Source organism: Hypanus sabinus, chromosome 22 (assembly GCF_030144855.1).
Source record: "Hypanus sabinus isolate sHypSab1 chromosome 22, sHypSab1.hap1, whole genome shotgun sequence".
Lineage (NCBI taxonomy): Eukaryota > Metazoa > Chordata > Chondrichthyes > Myliobatiformes > Dasyatidae > Hypanus > Hypanus sabinus.
Window position 1 is genome coordinate 25,154,783 of NC_082727.1, and position 18,666 is coordinate 25,173,448.

An 18,666-nucleotide genomic window follows, 5' to 3' on the forward strand; every position below is an offset into this window, starting at 1 on the left:
GAACAATACTTTTATGAGGTATTGTAGGGAATGTAGGTTTGGTGCACCAAAGCAGCATTGGAATCAATGTCCTGCTCACTGTGATAACAATGGAATTGTATTGGTACTTATTATTGGTTTATTGCAGTCACTTTTACTGAGATACAGTGGAAAGCTTGTTTTGAATGTTGTTCATGCAGATCAATTCATTACACAGTGCATGGAGGTAGTTCAACAGCTTGCTGTCCATATCGCACTGCCCAGGCTTGCAACCTGGACAGCTGGACTCAAGATCCGTGGTCAATCCGAACCATTGGAGGCCTCAGAGGTAGTACAAGGTAAAACAATAACAATGCAGAATGAAATGTACCAGCCACAGAGGAAGTGCAGTGCAGGTAAACAAGAAGATGCAATATCATAATGAGGTAGAACTGTGATTCCATTTTATCATCCAAAGGAAACATTCCATAGTCCTATAACAGTGGGGTAGAAGCTACCTGTAAGTCTGGTGATGCTTTAAGTTGCTACCACATGATTGGCTAATTTGATATTTGCATTAACAAGTAGGTGTACAGGTGTACAAAATTCATATGTAGGGTCCTCAGATTATTAACTGTATGTTATCTGCTAACCGCCTAAATAAAATGGCTTCTCTGTAGAGCTATAATGAAATGGCTTCTTTGTGGGTAACAGATGAGCTAATGCTCTGTTTAGTTGGAATGTTTGGGTTATGGTTATTGATAACGGAGAAACGAACCAATGGTAACAATGTTGTTCTATCTGTATGTTGGGAACCTGGAGTGAGCGTGTGGGTTTTTCAGGAGGAGAACCGGTGAGGAAGGACGTGCTAGACGCACTCTGGCTGACCACCGAGGTTGGTCCCAGGTGGCAGGCCGAGGAGGTCAGAGAAGATCAAATAGTGGACCAAAGACTTCGAAATTGAGCTCCAATGGTTGAGCATGAATTGATTGAACTCTGATAAGTTTTGGTGCCTTTTTTTCTTTTCTTTTTATATTGTATCGCTATTAATCACCTAGTTCTAGTAAGATTTATAAAGTGTACTCTGTAACCTACATGGTGTGTGGTCTGATATTGTATGTGCGAGTTTGTACCAGTGTGCATTTCACAGCATCCACGTATACGGGAGACATGGTTTGGCGGGTGGACGGATTTTCCCCTAGACATACATAAGTGATAGCATGGGTGTTACACACACTTCAAAGTAAATTTTTTGTACATGTCACCATATACTACCTGGAGATTCATTTTCTTACAAGCACTCACTGTAGATACAAAGAAACAGAATAGAATCAATGGAAAAAATACAACAAAGGTGAACGGACAGTCAGTGTGCAAAAGACAACAAACAGGGTAAAAACTAACAAAAAGGAAATAATAATAAAATATGCGACAAATATTGAGAACATGAGCTGGAGAGTCCTTAAAAATCTGTGCATAGATTATGGAATCAGGTTGAGTTTTGTGGTAAGTAAAGTTATTCGTTTTGTTCAGAAGCCTGATGATTGAGGAGTAATATTGTTCATGAACCTGGTGGTGTGGGACCTGAGGCTCATGCACCTTCTTCCTAATAGCAGCAGTGAGAAGAGAACTTCTAATAAAGTGGCCACTGAGTGTATATGTATCATTGCTGGCAATTGATGAGGTACCAGGAAGAGGGTGGTTAATATTGTGACTTTATTTGAGAAAAGTTGCAAAGAAAAACAAATCGGGAACTTTATGGAGCAGAAAGCCTAACATCGGAGGTGGGTAAGTTATTGGAGTAGATTCTGAGGAGTAAGGTCTAAAGATGGGTTGACGAGTGATAGTCAGCATTGCTTTGTGCATGTGAGATCATGTCTCTCAAATTTGTTCGAATTTTTTGAGGGCAAGGGGAGGGATATGTGGACTTCAGCAAGGCTTTTGTAAAGTCTGTGCATTGTAGGCTGGAAGTTTAGATCGCATGGAACTAGATACAGAATTCTCTTGATGGTAGGAAGTAGAGGGTGACGGTGGAAGATTCCATTTTGACTGGAGTCTCATGACCATTGGTGTTCCCCAGGCCCATTGCTGAACCCATGTTGTTTGTCATCTAAATCAACAAGTTAGATGAGAATATATAAGGAATGGTTAGTACGTACAGATGACAATAAGATAGGTGGCATCATAGTGAAGAAAGTTATCTGGAGTTACTGTGGGATTTTGTTGGATTAGAGAGATGAAGAATGTTTTTGGCAAGCTTGCCTTCATCAGTCAGGACCGTGAGTATGGAAGATGAGGTGTTTGGTTGCAGTTGTACAAGACATTGAGAGGCTGCACTGAGTAATCTGTTCATTCCTGCTCACCCTCCCATAGGAAAGATGTCAATGAAATGGACAAAGTGCAGAAAAGATTTACGAAGATGTTACCAGGATTTTGAGGGACTGAGTTACAAACAGAGGTGGGGCAGGCTAGAAGTTTATTATTTGTAGTGTAGGAGTCTGAGACGTATGTATAAAAATGAGATACATAGATAGGACAAATGCACAGGATTTTCCCCCTAGGTTGGGAAATCAAGAATTATTGGGCATAGCTTTAAGGTGAGAGAGGAAAGATTTAAAAGAGACCAGAGAGGCAACTTTTTCACACTGAAGTAGTGCATAAATAGAGCAAGCTGCCAGAGGAAGCGGTTGCATCAGGTACAGTATACCAACAAATAAAAGACATTTTGACAGGTACATGGTTCGAAAATGTTTAAAAGGATAGTGGCCAAACACAGGCAAATGAGATTAGCTTAGATGAGTATTTTGATTGACATGGATAAATTAGACTGAAGGGACATTTTTGTGTTGTCTTTCACTATGATAAAAAAATGTACTAGAGCAGGTCACAAACCTTCAAGTCTACACTGCTATTTAATAATGAGGAAGGCAACTCTTTTACTACAAGACTGCTTTTTTGCCTAATCCCATCTCTTGATACCTTGGCACTCGAATATCCTCCATTTTCAACCTTGAATATATTTGACTACGGACCTTACATCATCTTCTGAATTTGAGAAATCATAAAGTTTACAGAAGTTTGAGAGAAGAAATATCTCTTTGGCTCAGTTGTTGATACTCACCCCTTACAGGACAGCAAAGTGGTGCAGCTAAGTACTGAGGCAGCCTCACACCTTCAGTGTCTGGGGTTCAATCCTTACCTCCAGTGCTGTGTGGAGTTAATATGTATGCATTTCCTACATTCAACAGATGGGCTGGTTGGCAGATTGTTTGCCGAATGTAAATTACCCCTCATGCAGATGGGTGGTCAGAGAATCAGGTGGGAGTTAATAAGCATCCAAACAAGAATATAGCATTAATGGTAAGACTCTTGGCAGTGTGGAGGATCAGAGGGATCTTGGGGTCTGAGTCCATAGGACACTCAAAGCTGCTATGCAGGTTGATTCTGTGGTTAAGAAGGCATCCAGTTCATTGGCCTTCATCAATCGTGGGATTGAGTTTAAGTGCTGAGAGGTAACATTGCAGCTATATAGGACCCTGGTCAGACCCCACCTGGAGTACTGTGCTCAGTTCTGGTCGCCTTACTACAGGAAGGATGTGGAAACCATAGAAATGTTACAGAGGAGATTTACAAGGATGTTGCCTAGATTGGGGAGCATGCCTTATGAGAGTGGGTTGTGTGAACTCGGCCTTTTCTCCTTGGAGTGACAGAGGATGAGAGGTGACCTGATAGAGGTGTTCAAGGTAATGAGAAGCATTGATTGTGTGGATAGTCAGAGGTTTTTTCCCAGGGCTGAAATGGCTAGTGTGAGAGGGCATAGTTTTAAGGTGCTTGGAAGTAGGTACAGAGGAGATGTCAGGGGTAAGTTTTTCACACAGAGTGGTGAGTGCATGGAATGGACTGCCGTGGTGGTGGTGGAGGCGGAAACAATAGGGTCTTTTAAGAGACTCCTGGATGGCTACATTGAGCTTAGAAAAATAGAGGGCTATGGGTAATGCCTAGGTAGTTGTAAGGTAGGGACATGTTCAACACAGCTTTGTGGGCTGAAGGGCCTGTATTGTGCTGTAGGTTTTCTATGTTTCTAAGTTATGGGAGAAAGGAGTTATGGTATTGATATAAAATACCACTTATGTCCGATGGGCTAAAAAGCCTCTTATATCTATAGGAGGTACGAAACAAGATCTTCTATCTCTTGTCTATCCAGCTTGAAGATATGAGCTTTGTTCACATATTCTACATATTCCCAAGAGCAAAGAATGTTTCTATCAATTTATCCTTTAAAATTCTGATCAAGTTCAATCAAATCAATATTTGATACTGTGTAAACCACCAAATGTCGATATGCATGCAACTAATTTTCATAATTTAACTTTTTGATGGTCTGGAGTTATTGGGGTGAATTTGTTCTGTATTGTGCCTCCATTTTAATAGCCAGCAGGCTTACTATAAGTAGCAGCTGCTTTATTGAGTTTTTAGCAATCAAATTGTCCTTCAGCATCTGATTAATCATAGCAGATTGTTATTTGCCTTTAATTAGGCCCTGATACAGAACCTAATGCATCTCGTGATGATATCCATCGTCCTACTCTTCACTCATCCAATGTACATTGCTTTTGAAAATCATTCCCCATTCATATCTGACATCAGTCAGAAAGTTATATCTAAAAGAGCACTTCTGGCAGTGTTATATAGAGTTCAGTTTGGTTTCATTTTATGGGGGTGGTTTTCTTTATCAGGAACTGTTAAACAGAGGTGTGGAGCCATCATTAGAAATTTCTCTGTGAAACCCGTGAATTTCTGAATCTTTAGATAACTTTGAACAACGGCTAACTTTTTCCAAGGTTAAAACTTATCGGTTGGAATCTTCCACCACTTGTTAGTGTTGGAGTGTCAGCTGTGACGCAGTGGCAGTACGTGGCTCTGAGTAACGATGGTGTGTCCAAGTCAGAGGGATGAGTATGCTGTCCGGGTTGACATACCCTGCACTGTTGGAAATGTAGTCTTTCAGATGATGTGAATGAAAATTGCACTCTGGTGGACAGGAGGGATCTGCAATGGGTTGTTGAAACCGCTCACCACATTGCAAACGGCAGCCTACCTGCCATCAAGGTAATATATACAGAAAGGTGCCAGAAAAAGGCCAGCAATATCATGAAAGATCTCACCCACCCTCCTTATGGACTGTTTCTCCCACTTCCATCAGGGAAGAGGTAACACAGCATACATGCCAGGGCCACTAGACTCAAAAACAGTTACTTCCTCTTAGCTCTCAGCAGGCTGATTAATTTATTAACCTGAGCCACCACCATTGCATACACATCACCTAGCATCACTTAATGTACGTACAATCAGTCTCTATGTATAAAACAGTTACTTTTACATTTTATAAGTTGCTTTTGTTGTGTTTTTTGTTTTTTAAATTCTATTCTTTATGCTTATTGTGTTTTTGGCTGGGTTGAATTGTTCTCCGATCTTGGCAATTTACTCGCAAACATTTTGTCACCATATGAGGAGACACCATCAACGTGCTGTTAATTGTGGTGTCATCTGAATGCTTGGCCTTCATAAAGTTATCAGCTGCTGATTGGCCATCATTATGGAAACTCAATTGTGATGTAGGGAGGAAGTCTTGTTGGAGATTGTTTGTGTGGCGAATTTTGTGTGTCATGCTCGGGAATTTTGCCCGCATTGGCTGTTTTATTAAGTTGCATCAGATCTGAAGTAACAATAGCTTTGTTCTCCTTTACACTCATGTATAGTGGAAAGACAATAAGCAATCTTGAATCTTGAAAGGATCTCAGCCCTAATTTGGAGAAGAGCACTGAAGTTCTCACAAGTGTACTGACCAGAATCAGAATAAGATTCAGATTTATGATCACCATCTTATAGAAAGTGACATTTGTTGTTTTGCGGCATCAGTACAGTGCAAAGGCATAAAATTATTACAAATAATAAAATAAGTACATTCTGCAAAAAAGGGGACTAATGATATAATGTTTATAGACTTTTCAGAACTCAGATGACAGATCCAATATTATCCAAAAAACAAAGTGGAAGTGGTATTGGGCCAAGCAGGGCAATTACTTTGGCACTGGGGGTGCTGATTTGCTTATAGTTTCAAATACAAATCATGAGTGTACAATTCTGGGCAGCTCTGGATATTTGGCAAGTTAGACAGGATGATAATGTGTGCAGAATAGCAAGTTGGTGGCAAAAACAGCCAAATAGGAACCTCTGATTCAACAGCAAAACCCTCCCCAATTTTTTAATGAGTCTTCTAATGACTTGCAATTTCATTTGTAATTTACTGGATGTGCAAATTTGTTTAATTTTTATTGTTCACGAAGACGGCTGTGACTCAAAGTGGTATGTTACATTCATCTAGAACTTATGCCATCTTCAATGGGGTCCTACCACCAAGCACATCTTTACCTTCCTGCTCACCAATGCTCTACTTTCCACAGAGATTCCCTTGTCCATTCGTCCCTCCCTACTAATCTCCCTGTACGTACACTTGCAGGAGACAGAAATGCTACACCTGCCCATTCACCACCTCCTTTATCTCCCGTCAGGGTCCCAACAGTCCTTCCAAGTGAGGGAACACTTCACCTGCAAACCTGTTGGGATCATCTATTGTATCTGGTGCTCCTGATGCGGCTCCTCGTCACTGGTGAGTCCTGACATAAATTGGGGGACCGCTTTGTTGAGCACCTCCCCTCCATTTGCTAAAAGTGGAATTTCCCAGTGGCCAACCATTTTAATTCTTATCCTCACTCCCGTTCCAACTTGTTAGTTCATATTCTCCTCTTTTGCCATGATGAGGCTACTGTCAGGGTGGAAGAGTGACACCTCATATTCTGTCTGGATAGCCTTCCACCTGACGGCATGATCATTGAATTCTCCTTCCAAGATTTGTTTTCCCTCCCCCTTCCCTCATCTTCTATTCCATGCCCTGGCCGCTTAACTCTTCTCCTCAACTGCCTATCACCTCCCCCAGGGTCCCCTCCTTCTTCCCTTTCTTCCACAGCCCACTCTCCTCTTCTATCAGATTCCTTCTTCTCCAGCCCTTTACCTTCATCACCCACTTGGCTACACCTATCACTTTGTAAATAGTCTTGTGTCCCATCCCCCCATCTTTTTTATTGCATTGTAGAAGAATAAAAGGTTATGGAGAAAAGGCAGGTAGGTGATGATGAATCCATGGCCAGATCAGCCATGATCTTATTGAATGATAGCGCAGGGTTGACAGGCCAGATGGCCGACTCCTGTGACAATTTCTTATGTATCCTGGCACTTTCCCCTTCCTTTTCAGTCCTGATGAAGGGTCTTGGCCATTATGTCAGCTTTTTTAGTTCCATAGATACTACCTGACCTCCAGCATTTTGCGTGTATTGCTCTGAATTTCCAGCATCTGCATAATCTCTTGTGTTCACCTACAATAGTACCATTTAGACAAGAACTCTTTTTGTTGTGTACGCTGGCCAGTGTTATGTAACTTCATCTGGTGCATGCCCTATTGAAATTACTGTTATTGGATATCTGCTGTATTAAGAGGCAGTGTATTTGTTGGGAGCTGAACCACATCGTAATGATGTGTGGAGCCCCAGTTGTATGCCTGATCTATAATGGGTTAGAGAGGGAAGCAGTGATGCTACTACGCATTTTCTGATATTATCAAACTTCTCCCACATTATCTACAGTAGATATTCATCTCATTGCTAATTATGGGACTTTATTATGCACACATTGGTTGCCATTGTTCACGCCCTACAGCAGTAGTTAAACTTCAAATAATGGCTGTGGAAGTCTTTGGGGCGACCTGAGATTGTAAAAGGCATTTTGTAATCACATGTTCTTTATTTTAACATTAGCCATTATTGAATGTCATAACTCTAACTATAATAAGGAGCCTTAATAACACTTACTAGAATTTCCTTCTCATTTTGCAGAGTGTTATTGTCATTGACCCTCTTACAGTCCATGAAGATCAACTGAGACCTCTGTTGGAAAAGAGGCTGGAAGATATTGTCAGTGAATCTGCTTTGATGGCAGACTCTTCCAGCACGCGTGACCAACACCGTGAGAATATTATAGCAGAGTGCAATGCAGTTCGCCAAGCACTTCAAGATCTACTACTGGAATATATGAGTAATGTAAGTTATTATATTCTTTTGCTCATTCTTTGCAAAGTGATTAGCCACGTTGGAGTTGCATTAGTTTTTATTAGCAGTGATGTTCAGAAATATTTCCAGAATATTCAAATTTCAGTTGTTTAATGAAGCTACTCTTCAAAAATATGTCAACTAATCATGAGAAAGGTAATAGCCCTTACAGTGATTAGACACTTTAATTGAGAGCAGTGGTATATATTCTCTAGAGTTTGTGAATCTAATGCAAAACAATCGTTTATGAGATAAGGCTATGATAGTGCTGCAATGAACTGCAGTAGTATTTTCTTCAAGAGGAGGGCCCCGGGGGCTTTCTCTTTGAGGGTTCCATGTTCCACAGTCTGCAAATGGTATAGGCCACATCAACCCTGCATTCTTCAGATAAGGGGAAGTGAAATAAAAATATAGAATTTCAAGGGCTAGTCTGTGGTTTGAACACTTCTTCCCACTCATGTGGGTTCTATTGTTTCAAAGTTCTATTTTTTCATTCATCTATGAAATACTACTACAAATAGTTTTTCCAAACCCTTGCCTCACAAAACTCACAGAGGCAAGCCAAAAAATAACTGTGTTTACAAATGTTGCCAAGCCTCCAAGTGCCAAATTGTCACAAGTCGGGGTAACAGCAGGAAAGAATTGAGAAAATGATGTATATGTAGTCTAATCAAGTTACAACTGAATTGTTAGCAAACTCCTGTGAATAGTTAGGAGTGCGTTGTATCCCAGGTCGGAGTGAAATGTGTATGTATTCCTGTGGGATGCCAAATGTGTGAACTTCTCGAACAAAAATGCTGATTAAATTTGTAACAGCACTCTGAATGAAGCTACCTTTCTGACTGTTAAACACTTAACCCAGTTGCTGTTAATTGGAATAATTGGTGCCACAGTGGCTGGCATCCTGGAGAGTTGGCAGATGGCATCATTACTGCAGCTGTGGAGATTGAATTCAAGCTGTAGTGGGTATCACCACAGTGTTGGAAATTGTGGATGATATCATGAAAATGATGAAGCTTATTTACCCAACTTTGTACTTGTGGCTCATTTATCATCTGCCTTAATGAGAACTGGGATGAAGTCGAGGTGCTTTTGATACTTTGAGGTCTGCTGTAATGAAGATAATTTGGACTGAAGGTTGCCAGCCCGGCAGGATTGCCCTGATGTTTCCAAGACTGTAAGCACCAGGACATTGTGCAAGCAGCCTAGAGTCACGTTGGAGAGGCATTCAGAACTTGTGATTTAGCAACGCTGTCTGTTAGCTAGAGGCATGGTTTCCAGTTGGGAAATAAAGCTACCTGATTGAAAGTCAAGAATCTGGTATTGAAAAGTTAACTTGCTCCCTAAGTGGAAGAGGAAACTGGAGCTTTTTGTTTATTCATTTATGAGGTGTAGATGTTGTAAGCAACCATGTCAATGAACACCCATCCTTAACTGTCCCTGAACTGAAAAAAATCAATTTTCTGATGACCACAGGGGGTCTGCAATCGCATGAAGATCAGACTTGATGAAGATAAAGATAGCGGAGTCAGAGGATATGGGGAGAAGGCAGGAACAGGGTACTGATTGTGGATGATCAGCCACAATCACATTGATTGGCAGTGCTGGTTCGAAGGGCAGAATAGCCTACTCCTGCACCTATTGTCTATTATAAGATGGCAGATTTCTCTTTCCTAAAGGGCATTAAATTGATCAGATTGGTTTTTATGGCTTCCATTTCCAAGTCTCATTTTCTTTTTTAAATTGTTGACTTAATTACTTTAAGTTCAAATTCCCCAGCTGCTGTGATCGGATCCAAACTCATGTCTCTGTTCCAGTGACTTAACCACATGATGATTTACAATATGAACAGCCAGTGCACAAGTGAGAGGGCAGTTTGTCTGGTAGCACCAGGTCATGTGATGGCAGCTTTTTGGTTAAGGCTTATTAAGTATAATGCCACATACTTCTTTAAATGTGATGAGCTTTCTGCCTTAAACAGCCTTTTGTGCAGTAAGTTCAAGACTGCCTCGCTCTTCACTTGGAGGGTTTATTTTGCTGTTGTTTCTCTGCTGCTTGTTGTGTTCTGCTGAACATTGTGGGAATGCTATGTTGGTGCTGGAATGTGTCGCAATACTCGTGGGCTGTGTTGGTTGTTAGCACAAACCGAGAATTTCACTGTATGTTTTGATGTACATGTGAGAAGTAAATTATTCTGAATCTGAAAATGTGGGAAAGCACACTTAGAGACAACAGCCAAAGTAAGAGAGTGCAGAATGGATATTGTAAAGGGCTGGTACATGTTTGTCCATGGACTCATGAGATAGTGGGGCATACAGATCTATAATGAGTTGTGTGAATAAATGCAATTGACAGGAAAGGTTAAGAGGGGTTTAGGGACAAATAGCTTAGTTGAATATCTTGATTGTCATGGACGAGCTGAGCAAGATAGCCTGTCTTCATGGTCTATTGCTCTATTGCTCTATCACTCAATGACAATAAGTTAATGGAATAAGACATTAAAATATTAATTTTGTAAATGTGGGTAATTGGAGAATGGAAGGGGGCCACATCCAAAGAACTAATCTAAGAATTCCTCACTAATCTAGCTGGTATTTTTCTGTGTTTTTCGCCTGCTCCTTTCCGTTTTGCTGTGCAAGAGGAGGGGTCTGGGGGACGAAGTTCTTGTTATGTCCTGTTAGTTTCTTTGTGTGTGGGGAGAGGGGGGCTTGGGGGTTGATGACTGGGATGCTGTACTTTTTGTGCGGGGTGGGTCTGGTGTTTCTCTCTGAGCAACTTTCATGTTCTTTCTTTGTTTTGTGGCTAACTGGAGAAGACAAATCTCAGGGTTGTATAAAGGTATATATTTAGATAATAAATAAACGTTTGAACCTTTCGTACCCAAAAAAACTCAGTTATCTGTTTAAATCTAAATATTAAATATATAAGATTAAAGATTAGCTTTATTTACCACAAAACATTGAAACATACAGTGAAAATCATTGTTTTAGTCAAAATCAAATCAGCAAGAATTGTGCCTGCAAGTGTTGCTATGTTTCTGGTGCCAACTTAGCATGCCCACAATTTACTAATGCCAACCCATGTGTCTTTGGAATGTGGGAGAAACTGGAGCACCCAGAGGAAACACCTGCAGTCACGGGGAGAACGTACAAACTCCTTACATTCCGTGGCAGGAATTGAACCCTGATCAGTTATCACTGGCACTATAAAGTGTTTGTGTTAACCGCTGCACTACCTTACCTTTCATCCTATGAGCCAGGAGGTTTGGTGGGTTTGTCAAAGCACTTCAATCAAGAGCACATTGCTGCAGTCTCTGATTTTAATGAGCCAATGTAGAAGGATTGTAGTTTTACCTCCAGGTGACAGAGCAACTTGGTGCTGCATGAAGATTAGATTCCCTTGGTTGAAGGTGGAATGATTCAGCTTAAGATTCAGTTTCAGTTATTCATCGCATGTAGATCAAAAAATACAGTGAACTGTATCATTTGCATTAACGATCAACACAAGGATGTAACGCACGCAAGACGCAGGAGGTCAGGTGCTGTCTGTAGAAATGAATCAGTAGTTGACAGTCCATGCTGAGACCCTTCGTCAGGACTGGAAATGAAGGAAGGGGGAAGACACCAGAATGAGAAAGGTGGGGGGAGGGCAGGGAGGATGGCTAGAACATGAAAGGTGAAGCCAGGTGGGTAGGAAAAGTAAAAACGGGCAGGAGAGAAAGGATTGTGATAGGAGAAGAGAGTGGACTAAAGGAGAAAGAGTAGGAGGAGAGGACCCGAGGGAGTCGAAAGGCAGGTGAGTCTAAGTAAGAGGCCAATGTGGGGAACAGAAGGAGAGGGAATACATTTTTTTACAGGAAAGAGAAATCAATATTAATGCCATCAGGTTTGAGGCTACCCAGATGGAATGTAAGGTGTTGCTCCTCCACCCTGAGAGTGGTATAAGAAGTGGCACTGGGGGCAGCCCACTACTACGGCCACACAGTCCAATGCCAAAAATGTTCAGCAGAACAACAACGACAACGAAACAAAACAACAGCTAAACAAAGCTCCTGTCCTCTCTCTTCCAGCGCACTTGCGCGTACACACACACACACACACACACACACACACACTCACACACACTCACATACACACACACACACACACACACACACACACACACACACACACACACACACACACTCACACACACTCACATACACACACACACACACACACACACACACACACACACACACACACACACACACACACACACTCACACACACACACAAAAACACCTTCAGCCCCAGGCCAGGGCCTTCAACCTCCTGTTAACTCACAGACCTGAAGGCATTGGGCCTCCATCTTCCCGAGAAAGGTAACTAATATTACTTTACTGTAATGGAATCTGAGATGAAGGTACAAAAGATACTATTTTATAAATACAATCTGTCCTCTTCTGTCATTAAAATGTCTATTCAATATTAATCCCTTGCAAATTAATTTGTTTAGCAAGATATAATTCTGTTGTGGCGATGTCAGAATTCGTCCTTATTTTGGTATATATCTTCTCTAGTTAATCATTACAAATCTTTCAACCTAACATTACAATGTGTACGATGTTGAGTGAGCATACATTTGACATTTGCTGATGTGCTGGCACACTCTCCTCATGTAAATCCTCAGGGCTATGTAATCCAGTGTTAGTACAAATCATGCTATGTGCTGAGGCAAATGATACAACTGGAGCTGAAATTAAAGTTCTATATGCATCTATGGTGAGAAAATTATTATATTTCTTCATGTATGTTCTTTATATTTTGGTTGCCTGGGATTAAATCCAACTGCAAACTGAATGAGGTCTTTCAAATGTTAAACATTTACCTTGTGAAGAAAAATGCAAGATAAAAATGATGTCCGGGTCTCAATGGAGCATGGTATATTATATTTATGGATGCAGTCTTTCTTCATTAGCTATTTGTTCCAGGAAGACCAGGCCAGATTTGAACTAAATAAAACCAGCCAGTAGTTTCCTGGTTAATTTATTTCCTTTAGGAATTCTTATTTATTCATAAGCTCTCTTATTAACCACGTTGGATGAGTTTTGACTGATGTAACGGCATCTGACTTTAATTCTGACCTCTCAAATATTTTGTGCTTTGAGTATAGTTGCTGGATCAATTGTGCTTTTGGTGCTTAAAAGGATTAGCAACAAAGAGACAAGTTGAACACTGATAGGCATTATATTTTGGCTGTATTATTTGACAAGTGGACTACATTGCATCTACTGTGGAAGTTAACATCATCTGGACTACCTAAACAAAGTGTCTGCATGTTGCCCTCATCACTACTAACCCTGTCATTTGAGGGAAATTAAACTCATTATTGGTTGTGCCTGTGTTCTGATGAATCAGCACAGAGTTGATCATATGTTAATAAAACTTATATTGGAGAAATACAAAGTCAAAAGATTTGCACCTATCAGCTATAAATATTTCAAATGAATGGTGTGACTGAGATGAATAGTTCTGTGACTTGGGTCTGACCCTTTCTTTTATCAAGTTTTTATGCATTTCTAGCCTTATCACTGTCCTAATGAAGGGTCACGGCCCAAAACATTGTTTATCCCTTTCCATAGATGCTGCCTGATGTGCTGAGCTCCAGAGCATTTTGCTCTGGATTTCCAGCATCTGCAGAATCTCTTCTGTTAACTGTATGTGCATTACTCTTGTTGTTAGCTTAGTGGATCAGACTGACCCTTCTAGTTCTGAGGCATACTGTATGTGTGCAGACTAATGCATTTTCATGGCTGGCCTAGAAGCTGACTGTAGATCATACAGTAGAAATGCATACTGTAGATTTGATAGAAACTAAGGTGCAACAATGGTTTGGTTTTGGATCCCATGATAGCACAAGATCTCAGCTTAAGTGAGTGGACCTTAAGCTGAGGAACAATCTTCTGCAGACACTACCCTACTTAAACCTTTACCCCTTCCTCTTCAATCCTCCGTTGTCACTCTCCAATTGGGAACAGATATCTCCCTCAGCCCCATTTCCACTTGCACCAGAACTTAGAATCTTTCATCCTAGTAATGAAACCAAAAATCTTTGCTTCCTGTGGCTGGGTGCATCCTTTTCATTTCCGCCTTTAAGTCATAACTTTACCAAACCTCACAGATCAAAACTTTATTGGTATGGATTATGGCAGAAGGAAGCACAATTAACTCCTGACATTGCATTAAATAGCGTATTGAAGAGCAACTATACATAAATCTGAAGGAAAGGAAAGTTGTATCTATTTTTCAATGAAGGTGCATACTGTCGCATTCACTCTATCAGTTACTTCAACTTCAAAATGACAAGCAGGTAATTATTCGCAGACTTTGCTTATCAAAGCCTTCATTTTCACTTTCCACCAATCCTTTTGTAACTATTTATCCGGCATAAATCCAGTTTTCTCATTGTGTCTGTAGAACCGATGTCACATTAGTACCCGACACAGAATCAATATCTTGATAAACATTTCACGAGTTCATGGGTTTGCCTCAAAGAAAATATCCCTCCTTTAGAATGGGGATTGGATGCTGATTGAGTATCCATTTAAAAAGATAAGGTTCATTCTGCAGGACTACTGAAAGACCTCACATTGATTCCATCTGTGGACAGCAATCTGCCTGCTGTATAAACTAAATATTCAAGCTTTGTTATATATCCATAGAAATATTTGCCTGCAGAGTGTAGTTGTTTTGTTCAAATTAATTATATATGTTTGTAATTTGTTAATACTATGCCTTGACTCTAATTTCACTTCCATTGGACTTGTTAAAAAGTTCACTCATTATACCAAGATTCAAGGTCTTTGTTATGGCTCTTGTAGTGATTTTGATAATAAAAAGTAACACTAATGGTGCTAACACAGAACACTGGAGTGAAGATCAGAAGATTTCCAGTGAACCTCTAGGAATTCTCTGAGGCTTCATTCAGAATACAAAGCTTGTTGAAGTAAAGTGAGTTTATTGAGAACAATGTAGATGTGAAGAGATCATCAAAGGTGCTCCATCTTCCTCTGTTACGTCCGTGGCCCCCTCCTTTTTGAGAATCGCAGGATTGCTATTGATTTGAGTCAGGAGACCCAGGAAATGAGAGAGAGACATGCAGAATCCGCAAAGAATTTGGAATGTGTCCTGGCCTCTGAAAGGCGGAACCATTGATACCGGCTATTGTCTCTTGGAGATGGAATTGTGTATTGAATCCGGTACGATGCATGGAAGCCCCCAGGCAATGAACCGAAGGGGAGGTTGGTGGAAGGATTGCATCATCCCAACCTGATTGACATCTGAGACCCTGTGAGTCAGGATAAAAGAGGGTTTGTGGGAACAGCCCCACAGATGCACCAGAAGAAACACTAGCGATCCCGTAATAGCGAAAGCCAGTGGGAAGGCCATGTGCGTCCATTTCCATTTGCCCCGGAATCGGTGGGCCTTTACCACGGAAGAACGGTTTTTAGCTAACAACGGGGAAATCAACTCCCAACAACTCTCGAAGGATTGACATCATAAAAGGAATGGGCAAGTTTTAAGCCGTCTTTCTCTCCAACCAAAAAGCTGCAGCTTGAATGAACTAAAGTGACTTTTATATTTCCATCAGACAATATATTATCCCCTAGACAATGATAGAGCTATTCCTTATTGATTATTATTATACCTGCACTTTTAGATTTAGTATTGACGACGTATATTATCTGTATGTTTGCATTGATATTATTTTTGTGTATTTTTATCAATAAATACTGTTAAAAATAGTACCATCAGACTTCAACGGACCTCTCTATCTTTGCTGGTAAGTGACCCAGTTACGGGGTATGTAACACCTCTGAATCAGCCTTGCCTGATTTCAGAATGCCATTTTCTGACAGCCTCTGTCAAATTTGAAAGCTGAATTTGAAAATTTAGAACTCAGGATTAATGCAAAAGAATTGGTATCTCTGCTTGTCAAGATGAAAGCAGTATTTCAGGCAATTCAATCCATCAATCACACTTTCTAAAGTTGAAATTGCTATTACACTGTAAAAACACGTATAGCCACACAGTTTAAAAAGCCGTTGACTTCAGGAGGAAATATATGTGGGCACTTAATAGGTTTTTAATAAATTTCCAAAGCCACCTCACAGGACAAGGCTGGTCTTATGCATCTCCAAATCACATTATACCTTTACAGTGTTTGCCAAAATCACAAATGATATTTTGCATAACTATAACAAACCATTCCACCATCAACCAACCCTCCCCCGCCCCCACCACCATCCTTCTCAATTACTGTGGGTAATCCCAGTGCAGGTGGGTAGGGGGGTTGGTTTCCAATGCTTGTTATTTCATGGAGCTCAGCTGTATTGGGGTTGTTTTTATTGCCTATCTTTCTCCCAGGGTTGAAATGTCTAATACCAACCGGCATGCACTGAAGGCAAGAGGGGGTAGGTTCAAGGGGGTTGTGAGGGGTATGGTTTTTACTCAGCCTAGAATGATGGCAGAGGCAAATACATTACAGGCTTTTCAGAGATGTTTGGATAGGCACATGAACGTAAGGAAGATGGAGGGATATGGACATGGTGTAGGTAGGAGGGATTAATGTTGGGTACTTTTGGTTCACTTTTCAGCTGGTTCAGCACAATATTATGGGCTGAATGGACTTTCTCTGTGCTGTACTTTTCCATGTTCTATTTTATCTGTACCCTTTGACGTGTCGACTAGAATGGCTCGGGTTGACGGCTCTTGCTGTGACTGTGGTGGACAGTGCTTGCTGTGAGCAGGGCTATGAAAGGAAAGCTTGGTGTGAGTTGGCAAGCTCTAGTGTCAGCAATTACTGTTGCGAGACCATATTCACAACAAGCCCCACTCCCCATCAGCAGGAAGGATTGTGTTGAATGGAGCTTGCTGTGAACGTAGGGATTGGACGAGGATTGATTTGGACACGGATTGTGGGCGATGCTGGCAATTTGAATGTGGAGCTGACCATGAGCAGGCATTTTTTGTTCTATTCACTTTCAAGGGCTGGGCATTTATTGCTCATTGTCCTTGAAAAGGTGGTGGTGAGCTGCCATCTTGAACAGTTGCAGTCCCATTGTGCCACTGGGAAGAGTTTTCCCAGACTTAGACCCGACAAAGGTGAATGATCCATGATATATTTCAGAGTCAGGGCATTGTGCAGTTCTGCAGATGTTTGTAATCCCAGCCCACTCTGGTGTTAGGGTTTATGGCTTTGTGAAATTTAGTGTTTTTTTTGTAGATGATGCACACAGTGAATGCTGTGTGCTGGATGCAGAAGGAGGGAATGTTTTGATGGCTTATGGGGTACTAGTCAATTGGGTTTCTATCTTCTGGATGACGTTCAACTAAACCCATCCACACAACTGGAGAATGTCCCATCTCTGTGTTCTGCCCTGCAGATGATGGAAGTACATTTGGGTGAGAGGTGGTGCATCACTTACCAATGAATACCCAGCCTCTAACTTGGCCTTGTAGCCCTGGTATTTAAGTGGCTAATCCAGTTGGGGTCCTGTTCAATGGTAATGCCCATTATGTTGATGGACAGGTACTCAGCATCAGTAATACATCTGACTGTCATGAGTACATGTTTAGAACTTATTTTGCCTTGTTCTTTCTCCTGACAATTTTATGATGTGAATGTTACTTCCCAGTTACTAGCCCAAGCCTGATTGTTGTCTAGGGCTTGTTCCACGCAGGCATGGGTATTTCATTTGCGGAGGAGTTTCAAATAGTATTGAACATAGTGCAATCATCAGCAAATATCCTCATGATAGAGGAAGGTCATTTATGAGTAGCTGAAAGTGGCCTTGGACACTCCCTGGTGGACCTCCTGATGTGATTACCTAAGATGGTGGTGAATGACTTTCAGCAAGCACAACCATTTTTCATTTGGAGGTATGTTTGCAGAATATGGAGTAGTTTTCTCTTTGATGCGTAGGGTAACATAATTGGTGGAAATGTACATAATTCATAACCATCAACATTGAGTTGGGCTTTCACTTTAAGAGGCTGGTCTGATGCAATGACATAATTATGTAAAGGGTTTTTAGCATGCTTTGAGTTCAGTTTTTTGGTGTTCAATAGATGAGTTGTTCTGAAACATAAAATGCCTCTGCCATTTCATAGCGAAAGCCTACATTGGTGACCCCAATGCTCTAAGGTGATTACAGAGTTATTGAACATGTCAGCCAACCCAGCCACTTTGGAAACTGCTGGAGGGAAAAGCTGAGGCTCAATTCATGCTTTGAGAAATCTCTGCTGACACCTAATATTTCTACACGATAGTGTTGCTTTGTAACTCCACGGCTGTGAGAGTGATGAGTTTACTAGAACACTCGTCTGAACACGATAAATACTGATTGCTGAAAATTCACCTTTTACAGGCTTTTGAACTATTGGAGTCTGCACGCGCTAAACAGTTGCTCTCCTTACCTCAGTGATGCTAGGCCTTCAGAGCTAATGGACCATATGCTGTCTCTCCTGAAAAATCACCATCCTTGTTTTAATTTTAAAGAACTC

General features: G+C 41.0%; 1 protein-coding gene across 1 annotated transcript in view; it reads left to right on the forward strand.

Moving 5' to 3' along the window:
* Positions 1-18,666, forward strand: part of LOC132379454 (catenin alpha-3-like) — a 1,635,404-nt gene that overhangs the window by 291,712 nt on the left and 1,325,026 nt on the right. The window contains exon 6 of the mRNA XM_059947342.1: positions 7,908-8,111. Coding sequence (XP_059803325.1) covers positions 7,908-8,111 — 204 coding nt within the window. The remainder of the gene's footprint in view (positions 1-7,907; positions 8,112-18,666) is intronic.